This window comes from Sus scrofa, chromosome 16 (assembly GCF_054392235.1).
Source record: "Sus scrofa isolate SSC_HxYL_T2T_F1_AM1 chromosome 16, Sscrofa_HxYL_maternal_Yorkshire_Landrace_v2.0, whole genome shotgun sequence".
In the NCBI taxonomy this organism is placed as follows: Eukaryota; Metazoa; Chordata; class Mammalia; order Artiodactyla; family Suidae; genus Sus; species Sus scrofa.
In genome coordinates this window covers 16,047,648-16,065,380 of record NC_139398.1, presented here as the reverse complement: position 1 = coordinate 16,065,380, position 17,733 = coordinate 16,047,648, and the positions used below count along the sequence as shown (strand labels likewise).

Sequence of the window (17,733 nt, the reverse complement as noted above, 5' to 3'; positions counted from 1 at the left end):
TACTAATTTCACTATCTCTGTCATTGATGGGTCTTTTTACTATTGATTTTTTTTTTTTTTTTTGCTTCTCCTGGACATGGGTCATATTTTTTCTGATTCTTGGCATGTCTAGTAATTTTTTATTGGATGCTAAACATTCAGCTGTTAGTAGATCATTGAGTATGTGAACTTTGCTAACCTCCTTTAAAGAATAATTGTTTTGTTCTGGAAGATCAGATTGGTTCAGTCTTTTCATGGCTTTTTTTAAACTGTAGTAACTTCTATTCTGGGCTAATTCAGGTCTACTACTCAGCTGTTACCCTCTGGGTCTCTTGAACCATCACTTTTAAAGCTGGGTCTTTTGAAGGCATAATGCGGAAGATCAATAACTTGAACTTAACCTTAAGGATCCTTGGCAAGAGATTCATAAAATCCTCTCCACATGGTAAAGCTTGAGACCAAAGAGTTGATATGAGAAAATAAGGAACTGAGGTTTCCTTCAACTGCATAGAAGGACCTAACATATGTTTGGATGCTGAGAAACAGTTGGAACGCTCCTGTGAGAGTGTCAGACAGTAGACCATTAATCACGAGGTCAGTAATTCAGTGTGATACCTGATTCTGTGTACAAGGACTTGACGGCTTTTTGGCCTGCCATATAGATGATGTCTAACTTCCTGGTCCCTGTTAGGATAAAATGGCACTGAAGACTTCATTAATCTACCCATGTATCTCCTTAGGACCTCATCCTACAAACGGGAACTTTGAGGCACTGCTACAACTCTACATCAGTTGTCCTTCATCACATGTCTTTGCTTACATTCCTGAATTTTATAAAATTTAATTAAATGGTTTTATGTTGAGAGATTCCTTTCCAGTTCATATTTGAAAAGGCCTATTTTGTTTCACCCATTTGAAAATGCCTTCCTTTACAATTTTTCATCACTGCCCTTTTTTCAACACAGTATTTGACTTTGAAAATCTCATTTATCTTGGGATGGTTTAAGGGTAAAGGGAGATGGCTTGGAACCATTTGAAACCATTTTACCCTATTTTTTCATGAGCTCTGGTAATAACTATGGGTATAGTACCAACAATATCTATTTTATAAGGTAATTGCTTCAGCTTTGGTGTCTGAGGCTAGTAAAATGAAGCTTGATGTCTGATTTTTTTGTTATTGTGATTTTTACAGCATTGTTCAACACATTTACCCATTCCATTAAGCCTTACTGATTATTAGCTCAAAGGAATTATTTCCTCTTCTCTATATTAATTTTTTAAGCCCAAATTTACCTTGGCTTAGTTTAGTTGCATTGTTAACCTTTGAAATGTAGGTAAATTTAATGTCCTCAACACAGGTTGGCCCACCAATAGATTTAGTGAATATTCATTTATAATACCAAACCAAGTTCCTGCTGGAGTGTGGTGCCAGGATGCAGGTTCAATCCTCAGCCAGGCACAGGAGGTTAAAGGATCCATTGTTGCCACAGCTTCAGTGTAGGTTGCAATTGCAGCTTGGATCTGATCCCTGGCCTGGGAACTCCATATGCCATAGGGTGGCCAAAAAACCCCACTATATACATACACAGACACAACTTATATGTGTGTGTGTAATATCATGTATATATTCATGTGTGTGTATGTGTATGTATGTATATCCAAACAGTCTTTTCTGATATTCACTATAAGGTTCTCTAAAGATTTCCCATTTTTTTTATTTACTTAATGTCTAGAGAACCACAAATGTAATCTGGCCAATAAGAACAACCAGCAGGTTTACCCTTCTGAGGCTCTGGATTCTCTGCTCTGTTCCCTGGCCCCAGGCTACACTTTTTAAAATTATTTTTTATTACAGTATAGTTGATCTACAATGTTGTGCTAATTTCTGCCATATAGCAAAGTCACTTAAACACATATATACAGTTTTTAATAATCTTTTCTATCCAGGAGACTGGATATAATTCCTATGCTATACAGCAGGACCTTTGTTATCTATTCTAAGTGTAAGAGTTTGCGTCTACTAACCTCAAACTCCCAATCCATACTCCACACCCGCCCCCCACCTCTGTCGTAACAAATATCCTGTAGAAGTCATAATAAGCATGTGGAAAAAATATCTCGTTAAAGTGAATATAAAGTGATCGAAGTGTTAGGAATTCTGTGTATGAAGTTCCAGAAATCAGATTTGACCTTGGTGCTTATGCTTAAGAACGCAGGAGCCAATTTCCACTGTTGGTAAGAATTTACTACCCACGGCACAAAGAGAAAAACAAATTAAGGAAGTCGTCATAGAACCTGGAGGAAGCAGACAATGCCAGATTCACCCTTTGCAACACAAAGTCCAAGTGCTGGAGTTGGAACACTTTACAGCAAGCCAACTTCAGGCTTAAAGTGGGACTGAAAACATAAGGTTTAGAGGACAGAGAAGAACTCTAATTCACTGTCCATCAAAACCCTGTGGAAAAGCTCACAGGACATTGGTCTGCATTTTAAAAAGAGCACATGTGTGTCTTTTCAGCTATTTAAACAGAACAGCAACAAATCCACACATGAAGGAAATTACTCCGGGCACCTATAGGTTATAACTCATTTTTCTTGCTCTCTCCTCCCCCACCACTGACAAAACTGCCTCATAAGGGCGACCTTATGTGACTATTAACGCTCTGGTGCCACCAGCATCTCTGTTCCTCTCCAAAGAACTCACATTTCTTATCAATAAGAATGCTAACTGGATGATTACCAATTACTAGTTATGAGGTGCCGTGAATCATGTGGATTCTTCTTCCATTGCTGAAGGTTACTAATGTTTGCCCTTGAGCTGTGAAAATCTCCACTTGCATTTGATATGTTTTGAGGCGCCACCTCATCACACCCACTTCCCAGAAACTTGGAATCTGTGCTGCAGGCATCTGGGCCCCATGCGCTGGCCGCAGATGATTGGACAGAGTTGTGCACGTGGTTCAGGGGCCACAGGCCGGCTGAGCCAATCAGATTCTCTTTCTCAGGAATTTGAACTTGGTGAGCTAAGTTGCAGTTTCCTTCGGTGGTAGGAACAGCCTTGTGTGCCCGGAGGATAAAAGTGGGAGATAGAGGGGGAAAGAGACAAAGAGAGGAAATGAAGGAGGAGAGAGAGAGAACATATAGCGTGAGGCAGGAAATCTTGAGCGATGAGACTGTTTCTCTGTGGATTGCTAGAGACGCAGCTGGAAACTTAAATTCTTGGCTCTCTAGGTCCCAGGCGCCTTCCAGGAGGACTGGCTGTGCTTCCTGCCTTGTCCTTCTGCGGAATTCTCCTTATCAAACTAACTTACAGGGTTCTGTCCTCACAACCTAAACTGTTGGCACAGAACCCAAAGTATGTTAGAAACTCGTATTTCTTGCACATTTCTGGCAAGACTGACTTGGGCTCAAGCGATATTTCATATTAATCATAAACAGAAACTTAAGCTCATAAGCATTCGTCATTCACACTAAACCCCACACAGAACTGGAATTCAGGGATTTCCTTAGAACTCTTCCTTACTGCAGACATTGAGCCTGTGCCCTTTTTTTTTTTTTTTTAATTTTTATTTATTTATTTAGTCTTTTTTTTTTTTTTTTTTTTTTTTAGCTATTTCTTGGGCTGCTCCCGCGGCATATGGAGGTCCCCAGGCTAGGGGTCCAATCGGAGCTGTAGCCACCAGCCTACGCCAGAGCCACAGCAACGCGGGATCCGAGCCGTGTCTGCAACCTACACCACAGCTCACGGCAGCCGGGATCGCTAACCCACTGAGCAAGGCCAGGGACCGAACCCGCAACCTCATGGTTCCTAGTTGGATTCATTAACCACTGCAGCACAACGGGAACTCCCTGTGCCCTTTCTTCAGCCCACTATAACGGAGGCCTGTAAAGGCCACGCAGAGTGTGCACCCCGTGAAGATGGTCAGGAACCAAGGCAGGATGGGTGACTCTTGTGAAGAAACTATTTAAGAACTCTTTCCTCTCCCATTTGCCACCAAAAGGTATTTCTTCTGTGTTGGTGATAAGCTTCCAGGCCTTCGTTTTTCCTGATTTCAGCTGGGTGTGCCAAGGGGCGGGTCCTTCTGCTTTGACTTTAATAAATATCTGAGATGGACTCCAGCGTACCTGCCATGGCTTTCTGGATTCAGGCTGCTCTGCCCTTGCTTCTCTGCCATCCCAGCCCGACCCTAAAGAGCTATCTCCTACCTGGAATCTGCCAGGAGGCTCTCTAGAGTCCAGGGTGGGGTCAGGCCTTTTCCACAGGGTGGAACATGGCATGTTGTGTTTCCTGCACATATTAAGGTTCTGTTCATTCTTGAGAGTCCGACCCCAGTAAATAACATTCTTTCATTTGGCATATTTACTTAAGAACCTGTTTCTCGGTGAACTCAATGTCCTTGGTTAATTTTAACCTCATTAGAGATAAAATGTTAGCAATACGTGGTTTGACCTCTTATTTCTATTGTGGCCATTCCATGGGTCCTTGTGACTTTAAGAATATGTCAGGGTATCATTAACTTTAGGAAGCATCTCTCCCCAGGACTACAGCTAAAAGAGACTAAATCAAGGCCTTAACCAATTTAAAAAAAAAAGAAGGAAAATCATCACACTATTAGATTCTTTGATTCAAGAAGGTTAACAGCTCAGCTTGGCTTTCATTGTCAACTTGTGGTTTGGAATTCATTTGATATTAGTATGAGCTCTGTTCTAGTCACAATGAGTCACAATGATAGAAGACTCACCTTCCTTCTCACAAGAGCTTGAAGTTCAGTAAAGAAATGCATGTGATGAACATTTTTGTTAAGCATAAAGAACTGAAATAAAAATGAGGTTCTTGCTGATTTTTGCTTAGAGATTGTAGAAACCTATGGAAGCCTTCTCAAAAAAGTAGCAGATGTAACTGGGACTATCTGATGGCTGACCCAAGCACTTCTGCCAAGCCAGAGGATCATCACCCAGGGGAGAGACCCCAGCCCCCATTCACCTCAGTATGGTGCCCTGGGCAAGGCATATACAGCACAACTCTACCCAGTGGCCTCGGTTGGACCAATAGCAAAAGAAAACAAAAGTACTGCCCTCCCACCCTGGGCAAAACCCCAAACTCCCAGATAAGTAGCATCAGAATCTATGGATTCTCGCCTAAAACTACTAAAGTGTGCTCTATGGACCGCGCCGCATTGCAGTCTTTCTGCTAGTCTGCAAGAATATGTACAGAAACTGAGACCAAATATTTAGAAATGTTTATAGCAATTTGATATCAGTGAAATATTTTAATTTAACTTTACAGAAGTGCCAGTCTGCAAAGAATTGGAAATTTAAGAAATGGGTCCGTCACCACAGATTGACCATGGATAGGTTTAAAAACACTGCTCTGCCACAAATTTCAAAGGGAAAAAGCCACTTTACTTCCGGCTTTAAAAAGATAATCACATGACATTTCCTTTTCCTGTCCATAGAGTGTTTTTCAGTGTGCTTATGCATAGAGTGACTACAGGAGGGACGGCTGAAAATGCAACTAGAAATACAACTGATCTCATAAGCAGATTGAAGTGTTTTGCTCTCACCTTGCGAAACATAAACCACACGGAAAAATTAGTTTCTCATTTACCATTTTCTGACTAAGGAATTACACATAGATCCAGCATACGCCAGGGCTGAATTTTTCTTTTAATCTATCCAGCAGGTTTATCTATAGCTAATGGTAGCTCCTGATAAGAGAGCTATAAATACATATTTATCTTTCCTATTTACCTACAATGATATGAGTATTTTATAACAAACATCATTTTCACCAAGCGTCACCTCCTCTCTGCTCCTTTTTCACTTAAGAGTCATGAATATGTCTGCTTGGAATCACGTACTGAAAGTTCCAGAACATTCATGCAGCTTTTCAGGTCTTCATCCCTGTTGTCACTTTGCATCTGCTGCTTCTCTCCACCTAGCCTTGGGGTCCTTCCCATGAAGCTTGGTCCAACAGAGAAGCGAGCACCCAAAGGAAGTCCATGCACATCCTGAGCGGTGGACAAAAGCCAAGACTTGACAGGTAGGTGAAGTAGTTCCAAGTTGTTTCCCAGATTTTGTCTTCAGGGATGACAGTAATAACAAGAAATGGGGCCAGGAAAGTCTCAGGCTTTTGTGTTTGTCCTTACGAATGTGCCGATGTGTGGTAAGGAGCAATGGCACAGTTAGAGGCTGTCCTTGAAGCCTTCTAGCTTATGGATTTGACCTCCACTCCACCTTTTCAAGCTCAAGGGTGAGCAAAACAGAATTATAAAATGCTGTGCCAATACTTAGTTTTAACTACTAGCCTCTACTTGGTTCTGTCTAGATGTTCCATCTGAGGCTTTATAAGTTAGAAACAAAATATTTTGTTTAGAGGAGTTACCCTTGTGGCACAGTGGAAACGAATCCAACTAGCAACCATGAAGTTGTGGGTTTGATTCCTGTCCTCGCTCAGTGGGTTAAGGATCTGGCGTTGCCGTGACCTGTGGTGTAGGTCGCAGACACGGCTCAGATCTGGCATGGCCGTGGCTGTGGCATAGGCCGGCAGCAACAGCTCCGATTAGACTCCTAGACTGGGAACCTCTATATGTCACGGGTGCAGCCCTCAAAGAACAAAAGGACAAAAAAAAAAAATGTTTACAAATAGGATATTTCAATGGAAAAAAATTCTGTATTTTGGGAATGCTTCTTAGAACACACTCCTCGTTTAAATAAATGACTTGTACAGAAATGGGTTTTACAACCCATCTAGACTAAGTTAAAAATACTCAAAGCATTTAAAAAAAATTTGCCAAATTTTCCTGACTAAACTTTCCAAGTGACTAACACTAGTAGCAGCAAAATGACTTAACCGCCTAAGGCCCGATGACATTGATTCTAAGGACCAACAGATCAGTTATACACAGACATCTGTTATCTGGAAACAGAGAATGGTCTTTTCTCCAGAGACTCCAGCTAAGACTATAACTTGAAGGTCTCATGTGTGGTTCACTCATCCTCACTGGCTTTGAACCACATTCGTTCCACCATGAGCGCTCATTTCCTCAAACACATTCTGTGATCTTCCAGTGCAGACATGTGGCATGCTCTTCCAGCTGTTCTACACTGCCTTCCTTGAGTATTTTTAACTTAGTCTAGTTAAGCCAGATAAGCTTTCTTCTTCTTGGCCTAGAGGAGTATAACATGATTCAAACCAAATGATTTGAGGAAGACAACGTTTTTCAACAAATAATATAGAAGTGATTCTATAATTTGGACCCACTTAATTGTGTGTCTGACTATAAAATGTCTGTCTGACAAACACAGGATTTGAAGCAAAACTGGCTATAGAGAAACAGTATACCTAAATACAACCAATACTAAAGTAATGAAAGAATATTCAACTTATGACAAGCAACCCAACAGACCATAAAAGTTTTAGATCTATGAAAATATATTTAAAAATTTTAGTCTTAAGCAGTGTGAGACACATTCTTATAAAAGAATCACAGCTTTAGAAACTTGCTATTTATGAGAAGAGATACTGTTTCTGAATTAGTAATTCCTTTATTCCTATTTGTATATCTTTTCAAGTATCAGTCGATTATCAATTAAAAAAATTTACCTTCTTTACTGGAGAATTCCCAACATTTTCAGAGTACTCAGAAGTTAGACTTTTTTTCCTTCCTAGGGCCAGCTTGGATGGAATTAAAATGGTCTTTCTTAGAGCTCACTAAAATATGAGGACATTATCTGACATACGATAATAACAAATATTTCCTGAGTTCCCACTGTGGCTCCGCAGGTTAAGAACCCAACATAGTGTCCCGAGGATGCGGGCTCGATCCCTGTCCTTGCTCAGTGGGAAGGATCTAGTGTTACCACAAGCTATGGCATAGGTTGCAGGTGCAGCTCAGATTCGGTGTTGCTGTGGTAGCAGCTGCAGCTTGGATTGGACCCATAGCCGAGAACTTCGAAGTACCGCAGATGTGACCGTTAAAAAAAAACAGACAAGGGCATGTTTTCATTGTTGCTATAATTCTTGTCATCATTTGAAACCTAAACAGAGAGACATTAAATGTTGACATCACACAGGAAATTCACTTCCAATTCATTGTTGGCATTTAAAAGCGGTGCTAATTTATACGCAGTTCCTTCTAATTAGTTTGTTACATTCATCATACAACTGAATTAAAAACAAACCCACCCGATACCTATTCCCTTAAAAATCTTCTGTGTTGATGCTTTCTCCAAACACAGCACTACTGAAAAGACCTCTTCAGTGTTTATTCTCATCGTATTGAAATACTTTCACAATTTGGTCTTGGCCCTCTGTTTAAAGAATTCTTTTCCCACCTTGCCCGTCACCTAACACACACAGTTAAGGATAAACGTCATGGGTTTATATGCCACAGAGTTACAGGCTACACTCCCTGTGAAAAAGTTCTTCCTTTAAATCCTGGACTGATGTGGAAATCACTGAACCAGGTACAGAGGTGCAAGGCAAGTGGAAACATACAGATGTCAGGTACATACCTGGAAGCTCCGCTGGAGCCAGGAGTCCTGGGCAGCAGTTCTGGAAGTGATCAGTCAGGGCAGAACTGCTGCTGGCTGTCCTGACAGCTGCTCATGAACACCAAGGGGAGAGTTCATTTTGTCTTGGTCACAGTAACACAGCAGGGGGTAACGTGCAGCATTATCAATTAAATGACAGGGGTTATGCAAAACCATAGATGCCTCCAAGCAGGAAAGGGCTGTAGAAATCAATTAAGAACTCCTGCTTTGTGTGGTTGTCTAGGTAACATAAAGCCCCTTGGTCTGAGCTCATTTTTCTCTAACTCTTGGCCCAGAAAACAAAATGACAGCAGTGACTATCCCCATTACAAAAGGATCTGAACATGATGTTCATACACCACAGCACTGAACATGCCTCATTTTTATTTATAGTAAAACCGTGGAAATGTGAGGAAACATGAGCATCCAACATGTTAAGTCATTCTCAGAAGGCATCTGTAACTTTGAAGTAGCATATTAGCCAAGATCTTCAGTTATTTCATATTTATTGAAATTCTAAACAGATTAGCAAAGTATTTCCAGAATAAAGATTACCCAAATGAACAAGAACAGTATTTCCAAAATAAAAATGACCAAAAAGTTAGTTGTCCTGAGTATATTAGTTGTCTCTGGTTGCTGTAACACATTATCACAAACTTAGTGACTTAACCCATTTATTACCTTGCTGTTCTGTAAATCTGAGTCTAACACAGGTTCCACTGGGCTAAAACCAAAGTGTCGAGGCAGGGCCATGTTCGTTTCTGGAGGCTCCAGGGGAGAAGCTTCCTTTGCCTTTTCTACATACATTCCTTGGCATATGGCTCCTTCCTGTAACTGCAGCAACTTCTTCCTGTATCTCCTGTACGTAACCAAAGCCTGCAACGTTGCCTCTCTGACTCTCCACATCTCACATTTCTGACTTGCACTGTCTCAAGTCCTGCTTCTACTTTTAAGGACTCTTGTGATTATACCAGGTCCACTGGAGAATCCAGCATACTCTACCGCTTTCAAGGTCAGTAGGTTAGTACCATAATTCCACGTGCAACCTTATTTGCCTTTGCCCTTTAACCCAACATATTCACAGGTTCTGGGGCTTGGGATATAGACACGCGGGCGGGCAGGATTCTATCTACTGTACCTTAAATACACATGTAAATACACATTAAATACACCAGTTTAATATTTTTTTGATAGCTCAGTAATTGTCATTCAATTGCCTTAATCGACAGAATTTACCTTTTTAATCTATTTAAAACATATTAAAGGGGCCAAATGTAATAGTAACAAAAAACGAGATATAAAACATTTTGTACAACATTACAAAGTAGTGGCTATGTGTGTGCATGTGTTTAGATACGTTTATATAAAATTGTACATGTATATATATGAGTGTATACACACACGCACACACGATTAGGTACATGTTTATATATATGTGTATATATATATATATGAGTGTATGCACACCCACGATTAACATCAATCAAATGGTTCTGGAAAATCATTATACCATAGAAACTGCTGGGAAGGTAATGCTTATAAGAAGACCATGTTTATGAAGATCCCAAAAATCAGTCAATGACAAGATTCTTAAGAATATAAAGACTATATAAATCAAAGAAATTCTTTCCCTTTTGTCCTTTTCCCCTACTTGTTTTTCTCATTTTTTTTTTCCTGTTCAAATTAAACATCCTTGTGTTCTTAAGGCCTGTTATGTATGAAATGACCAGAGCCCTTAGGAACAAGGGCAAACCACCAACCCACAGATTCCTTAGTGCAGCCGCTCTGAAGGAAATCACGGAAACCAAAGGGCAGCCACCACGGGGTCTCTGGCCAGTGTACCTGAAATCCCAGACAGGAAGGTCCAGACTCCTTCAACGGCAGCAACGCTAGCTTTGGTTTTCGAGAAACACTACTTGCAGGTGTGACTCTTGTCACTGGCGAGAGCTGGTGCCCAGTCCAGCCAGACTTAAAAGACAGGAATGTGGTAGTGGCGGTCGTTCTCAGTCAGCAGGGAGATCTCCGGCCACTCCCTGAGTGACTCCTCTGGGTAGCAGACTTCAAAGTCTCTGGAGTTAAACTTGAACAGTCTGAACACTTTTATCTTGACTTCAAGGGAGTATCCAAGTATAAACATATCAATCTGGGGGAGAGATGAAAGAGAGGTCACACACACACACACACACATTTCCAAGTTCCTCCTCCGTCCAGCGGGGGCAGCGTGTGCTTCTGCAGCTCCTGGAACAATGTACGTGTTGACAGATGCCCACGTGGAGCCATGAGTGGGCACAGAGCCGGGAACAAACGTCCACACTTGGAAGGCGGGGGACAGGCAGAGGGACCTCTCTGAGGCCTGGCATGAAGAAATCACAGGGAAAGCGGATGGGAAAAAATAATGCTCACCAGAAAAATTACACTTTCCCAACTTCATCGTTTTAATTATTAAAATGTCAGATAATGTTGAGCACCTCCTAGGACAGCAAAGCAAAATCAAACCCCTTTCTAGAGGGATAGAAAAGCACTGTCTGGACTTTTTCAGTGATTTTGATTTACCTGCACAAATAACCAAATGCTTTCCCAAATATTATCTTGTTGTGCCCCTGGGTAACCTCTGTGGTAGGAGAGCCTGTTCCTACCATAGAGGTGGCGTGAAAGGTCAGAAAGGCTCCTGGCCCCAGGGCTGCAAAAACGCAGCAACCAGCACAGGGTAGGGAGGTTTATCACGCTTCTTTTCCCATTTGAGGGCAATAATAACCACCTGCCACCTCCTTGCAGCTGGTTTTATTCCTACTGAACGTAAACCCCAAACACCTATGTGCTCAAGTGTTGCCAACGTCACCCTTCATCAAACACACACGAATCTTCTGCCCTGTTTAATTACCTGCTCCAGGCCACAGGTGTCGCCTACAGAGTTCAGGTGGTTCATCATGAAGCTCAAAGGATCGGATGAGCTTTCCCGAGTAAACAGGAGTCGAAAAAGACTGGGAATGACCTTCTTAGTCTTCATTTGTTCATAAACCTCGGTGACCTGATACAGCATGATAAACTTCAGAGCTTCGTAAAGTTTGTATTCCAGGATGGCATCAGAAAAAAGGATGTTACACATGCTTCCTCTCTTGTGATAATCTTTCATGCCACTAAATTCAGTCCACTAAAAACAGATATAAAAGTGGAACTCAGAAGGGTCAGGGTGAATCCATACACCATTGATTTTAAAGTACTTATACAACAAACCATGAGGAGAGTGGAACTTTAACTTTTCATTTTATATCTTTTATATATTTTGACGCTGATTTTTTTTTAACCCTAAGTATTTATGACCTCTACAATAACTAACTCAAATGAATTTTTTTTTTTTCAAAAAGAACCACCTATTAGTTAAAACACTAAATAAGTCAGTTTCCTAAAACTGCCTTTAAGGTAATTGAGTTACACAAAGGACAGGCCAGAGACCAACAGTACCAACTAGTAGTATTTACCACTCGCTGTGTGCCAGGGCACAGTTTACAGCAATCTACGTGTGTATTTACTCACTGAATCTTCACAATAACACGGTGGATGCTATTGTATTCCAGGTTTACAAATGAGAAAACCATGGCACAGAAAATTTACGGTATTTCCCAAGGAAGATTCAACAGTCTAAAATCCTTGTCTATATTAAAAAGCAGGAAGAGCTCTGAGTCAAATTATAACATCTGTGCTATCTCCAAGTTACTGAAAGTTCCAGAAGGGCACCACATTTTTCTGGAGAAACAAAGGCACATGATCATAAAGGTTTTCTGGCAGACCCCAAAAGACTCCTGAACCTATTGATCACAAGAACAGCGTTGCTCTTGTTTATCACTTGGAGGAGAAAGAAGAACCGGAAAGGAACCAGTTATTTACTAGAAGAGTATTTTTGCCTGCACTTCCTACTGATGGAACATAAAGTGACACGCCTGACATGGGAGACAGATGCCTGCGTGTGGAATGCACGCTTGCATTCCCCATCTTCATCCCCTAGAGACTCACCTGTGCTTTCAGTAGTTCCACACATTTACGCAATTTTCCAAACACATTCGAACCTGTATACTTCTCAGGACCAAAACTGTATTGCTGGATCCAATTACAACCTTGTGAAAAGAGCAGTTTTTCAGGAAGCTTGAAAAGGAAGTAGATGCCAACACTGATCAGTATCTCAACATGTATTACACACAGTGTGGAGTATGTCACAGCAGATAATCTCAGCAATCTTCATTTAAAAATAATATAGCAATTCAGTAAAGCGATATGACCATGTTGTTTTTTTTTTTTTTTTTGATTTGTGAATTGATTTGGATCATCCTCTTAAGTTCACAATTGATGAAAACCTAAAAGAAGATTATGTCTCTAGAATCTTTTTGAATAAAATGCTTCCCAGATTTCCTATATATATATATATATATATATATTTACACCACACACACATATATATATATATATCCATTTAGAATTTTTTTTAATCAAATAATGTTACAGTAACACAGTACATCAAGGAACATGTGAACTGCAGAAGGATATACTCTGAGGTTCAAACCTAGCTCTGTTACTTGCCTGCTGAGTGATTACTCAACCAGCCAGACTATCCACCCTCTTAGACTCAACCTCCACTTGTAAAGCAAGGACAATACTACCCATTTTGCAGGATTCTTGTGGGGACTAAATAAGACTACGGAAAAACCTAAGAATCTGATCCATTGTGTATATCTGATACATCTTCCCACCCAGCTGAGCTTGTGCAGTCCAGAGTCCCTGTCCTCAGCAACTAGCAGCAAGACTGGCACAGAGCATACACTCCATGACTGCTAGATGAAATTAAACTACCAGAGTTCCCATTGTGATGTAACAGAAATGAATCTGACCAGTATCCATGAGAATGCGGGATTGATCCCTGGCCTTGCTCAGTGGATCAGGGTTCTGGGATTGCCATGAGCTATGGTGTAGATTGCAGATGCAGCTCAGATCCCATGTTGCTATGGCTGTGCCATAGGCTGGCAGCTATAGCTCCAATTCGACCCCTAGCCTGGAAACTTCCATGTGCTGAGGGTACAGCCCTAAAAAGCAAAAAAGAAAAAGAAGAAAAGAAATTAAACTACTAATAACAACTCTAAGCAAAAGATGTTAAGGAAATAAAATGTGTGTAGTTATACATATGCATATACTTTATATTTCCTTGCTACTCCATCCTTGAATGCACATAGGCCTACTATATTCAAATAAAAAATAAGCTTATTCATCAAGAATGTACTGCCTTACACTGTTAAGAAAGTGACAAAACAAAGTAGAGACTGAGAGGTGTTCCTGTGTGGCTCAGCGGAAAGGAACCAGACTAGGATCCGCGAGGATGCAGGTTTGACCTCTGGCCCTGCTCAGTCAGTTAAGGATCTGGGATTGCCACAAGCTGTGGTGTAGGTCACTGATGCGGCTAGGATCCTGCATTGCTGTGGCTGTGATGTAGGCCGGTAGCTGCAGCTCCGATTCAACCCCTAGCCTGGGAACTTCCATATGCTGCATTTGCGGCCCTTAAAAAAAAAAAAAATCACTGAGAGAAAACATTTGCAAATGCCATATACGATAAAGCACTCATATTCAGATATATATATATATATAAAGAACTCTCAAAACTCGATCAGTAATAAAACCAAACCCAATAAAAAAATGGGGAAAAGATATGAACAGACTTCTTCATGGATGGCAAGTAAACACATGAAAAGATGCTCAATATCATTGCCCATTTAGGGAATGCAAAGTAAAAGCACAGTGATACAAATGCACCCCTGTGAGAATCACTAAAAACAAAAACCCCGAGAGCGTGGAGCGGTTGGAATTCATACATTATTGGTGGGAATGCAAAATGGCAGAGCTACTTTAGAAAACAGTTTGGCAGGTTCTTAGAAAGTTAAACATAACCTCTCATATAACCCAGCAATTTCACCCCTAGATGTTAGCCAAAAGGAATGAAAATTTATGTTCACGCAAAACCCTGTATGGGAATATTTATAACAGCCTCATTCATAATTGTCGAAAACTGGAAGCAACCCAGGTGTCCTTTGACAGATGAATGGAAAAACAAGATATAACATGTACATATCAAGGAACACCCCTCATCAATAAAAGGAGTAAAGTACAAATCCACAGAATAATAAGGATGAACTGTAGAAGCATTTATGCTAAGTGTAAGAGGCAGATTCAAGAGGCTAAGCACTGGATAATTCCATTTATGTGACATTCTGGAAAAGGCAAAACTAGAGGGCTAGAAGCCACGTCAGTGGTGGTCCGGGGCTGGGGGTGAGAGGACTGACAAAATGGGATACGAGGGGATCTTTGGGGTGGAGGTTACATACTGTGTGCATTCCTCAATGCTCAAATAACCAAAGAGTAGAAAAATGATTTTTAGTCAATTGCCTTACTTATAAAGGATAGAGGCTCTTCTCAAGAAAAGATGCTGGCATTAAGAACAAAATTGTAGGAGTTCCCATTGTGGCTCAGTGGGTTAAGAACCTGACACAGTGTCCGTGAGGATGCGGGTTTTATCCATGACCTCGCTCAGTGGGTTAAGGATCCGGTGTTGCCGTGAGCTACAGTGTAGGTTGCAGCTGTGGCTCGGATCCTGCATTGTTGTGACTGTGGTGTAAGCCTTCAGCTGCAGCTCCAATTCAACCCCTAGCCCAGGAACTTTCATCTGCCACAGGTTCGGCCAAAAAGGGGAGAAAAAAAAATGTGAACAACTATCTTTCTAAGATGATTTATTTGCAAAGTGACATGAGAGACAGAGGCCTGGGCTAAAAGACCTTCAACCTCATGATGCCCTGTGTACAGAGCTGCCCACAGAGACCTGAGAGCACCTGAGTTGCAGTTCCCATCAACGTGGCTTTTCCTAGGTGTCCAGGGCGAGGACCTACCTTCACAATATCTTTTTCTTTCATCCAGGATGGAAAAGAGAGGCCCTGGCTGAAGATCTGAAATAGCACCGACCTTAGTGCATCATAGTTATCTCTCCTTACTTGTCGAACACATTTAATATGACGCCGCCAAAACAGCTCCTCGTAAGCCTGTTAGCACACAAGGAAAAAGTAGTTTTTAATTCCACCGGACAAGAAAATAAAGAAAGTGAATTCATGGCACCTTCAGCAAGGTTTTACTCCCAAATAAAGTAGGCAATGATAAATTAAGAATGCGACCATGCATAATTTGAAAGTGACTTGTGTTTGCATAGAGTCCATGTCATGTGATTTCAGATGCTCAATTCCTGGAAGCCCAGAGCAAGGGAATGTCTTCCTGGGGAGATGATGGCTACAACTTGACTGCAGTGAAAAATACTGGTATCTACTTTTAAGACCGTGCTGAAGAGTAATTTAAATGCACTTTTTTTTTTTTTTTCCCTTTCTGGCTTTCACTAGTGACCAGATTATTGCACAACACTGCTTGGAATATTTACCAAGACTGGTTCAATGGAAGAGTTTCTGTTGTGGCTCAGTGGAAATGAACCCAACTAGTATCCTTGAGGTTTGATCGCTGGCCCCACTCAATGGGCTAAGGATTCAGTGTTGCCGCAAGCTGCAGTGTAGGTCACAGACATGACTCAGATCCCAAGTTGCTGTGGCTGTGGTATAGGCCAGCAGCTGCAGCTCTGAGAATGGACCCCTAGCCTGGGAACTTCCACATGCTGTAGGTACATCCTCCAGATGTTTTATGTTGGAGTTCCCTCAAGGCTCATTGGCTCATCAGGTTAAGGATCCAGGGTTGTCACTGCTGTGGCTCTGGTTATAGCTATGGCTCAGGTTGGATCCCTGGCCTGGGAACTTGCACGTGTTGCAGGGCGACCAAAAAAATATGTTTTATGTCAAGGTCCCTGATCCCTTCACGGATGCACAGATGTTTACTGGGCCTGGCCAGGAGAGAGCTGAAAAGTTCAACACTCCAGTGTCCTGAAATTACAGACTTAATTTACCCAAGTCCTCAAAGGCACTAGCTCTCGGTACAAGGCCTAATGGCAACATCTAGCAGCTGTTTGGCTTTTAGTTAGAGCCCCAGTTGTTTGTTCTTTGTGTTACACTTGGTACTCGCTGATCTTGGGTAAAGCAGAATGCAATGTGTGTTTCCTGATTTTTTTTTTTTTTTTTTTTTTTTGGTCTTTTTAGGGCCACAGCCGCAGCATTTGGAGGATCGCAGGCTAGAGGTTGAATCAGAGCTACAGCTGCTGGCCCACACCGCAGCCACAGCAACGCCAGATCCGAGCCACGTCTTTGACCTACCCCACAGCTCACGACAACACCAGATCCTTAACCCACTGAGTGACGCCAGGAATTGAACCCACGTCCTCATGGATTCTAGTCAAGTTTGTTAACCGCTGAGCCACAATGGGAACGCCTATTTCCTGATTTTTACACACATGTTCTTTTCCATCCTCCACGAGCTGTATAAACAGACTCACCTTCCTCATCAGCTTGGCACGGGGTGTCTCTCCTTTCCATTCTCTTGCACAATAACTGAGTAAATCAACTTCCGCCTCCACGCTGAGGTTCCCTGCACCAAATCAAAAATACAGGGTAGTGAATTTTCCTTTTCCTCTCCCTTTAAGACCCCCCTCTGCACCTTAAAAACAAGGAAACATATGCATGAAGATATTTACTTTTGAATTTTCTCTGTAGATATCCAATCCACCTAAAAGATAAAGGGAACAATAATATCAAACTTCTATTTTGAATAATGAGAGTAGTTTTGAAATTTAAAGATGACTCAACCACATACCATTTCAGCCGGTGCCCTAAATATACATGCAGCCTTCTGAAGTAGTAGAGGGTGGCCACCAGAAGTGAAACAGCCAGTGTCACGGATCCTTTTGCTACCCTCCACGCCGTATCTAAGGCTTGGCTGGTGACTAGTGTCCAGGAGTGAACTTGGTCATTTCCTACAAAAATTTAATAATAATAATAATGAGGAGGAGGAGGAAGAGGAGCACATCACAGTTACACAGGCCTGCTTTGTGTAAGGGAGAAGGAAGAAGCGCTGGAGAATTTTACCTGTCAAATGTCTATCATTAATTTATATAAACATTTTTTTACGATTTTTTTTTTCCTGGGACTTCCTGTCGGGGAGCAGCAGAAATAAATCAAACTGGGAACCATGAGATTGCTGTTTCGATCCCTGGCCCCCCTCAGTGGGTTAAGCATCTGGCGTTGCCATGAGCTGTGCTGTAAT

General features: G+C 41.5%; 1 protein-coding gene and 1 long non-coding RNA gene across 22 annotated transcripts in view; one reads left to right on the top strand and one right to left on the bottom strand.

Annotated features, from left to right (window-relative positions):
- LOC110257250 (uncharacterized) overlaps positions 1–17,596 on the top strand; it is a 71,848-nt gene extending 54,252 nt beyond the window's left edge. For 6 of the 15 annotated variants that reach the window (XR_014830787.1, XR_014830786.1, XR_014830784.1 and 3 more), the window contains 2 exons: positions 5,922–6,022; positions 15,463–17,596. This is a non-coding gene — a long non-coding RNA (uncharacterized LOC110257250). Of the gene's footprint in view, positions 1–3,589; positions 3,718–5,808; positions 6,023–12,089; positions 12,227–15,462 lie in introns of those variants that run through there. The other 9 variants (XR_014830793.1, XR_014830797.1, XR_014830795.1 and 6 more) reach the window with 6 other exon arrangements.
- Positions 7,980–17,733, bottom strand: part of OTULINL (OTU deubiquitinase with linear linkage specificity like) — a 30,465-nt gene continuing 20,711 nt past the window's right edge. For 3 of the 7 annotated variants that reach the window (XM_003133840.5, XM_085001722.1, XM_085001723.1), the window contains 7 exons: positions 17,284–17,443; positions 17,165–17,196; positions 16,967–17,058; positions 15,435–15,584; positions 12,526–12,654; positions 11,396–11,665; positions 7,980–10,657 (listed from right to left, as the gene is read on the bottom strand). In XM_003133840.5, the coding sequence (XP_003133888.2) occupies positions 10,484–10,657; positions 11,396–11,665; positions 12,526–12,654; positions 15,435–15,584; positions 16,967–17,058; positions 17,165–17,196; positions 17,284–17,443 (1,007 nt within the window). In that variant the 3' untranslated portion in view covers positions 7,980–10,483. Of the gene's footprint in view, positions 10,658–11,395; positions 12,491–12,525; positions 12,655–12,795; positions 12,919–12,959; positions 15,585–16,966; positions 17,059–17,164; positions 17,197–17,283; positions 17,444–17,733 lie in introns of those variants that run through there. The other 4 variants (XR_014830782.1, XR_014830783.1, XR_014830780.1 and 1 more) reach the window with 3 other exon arrangements.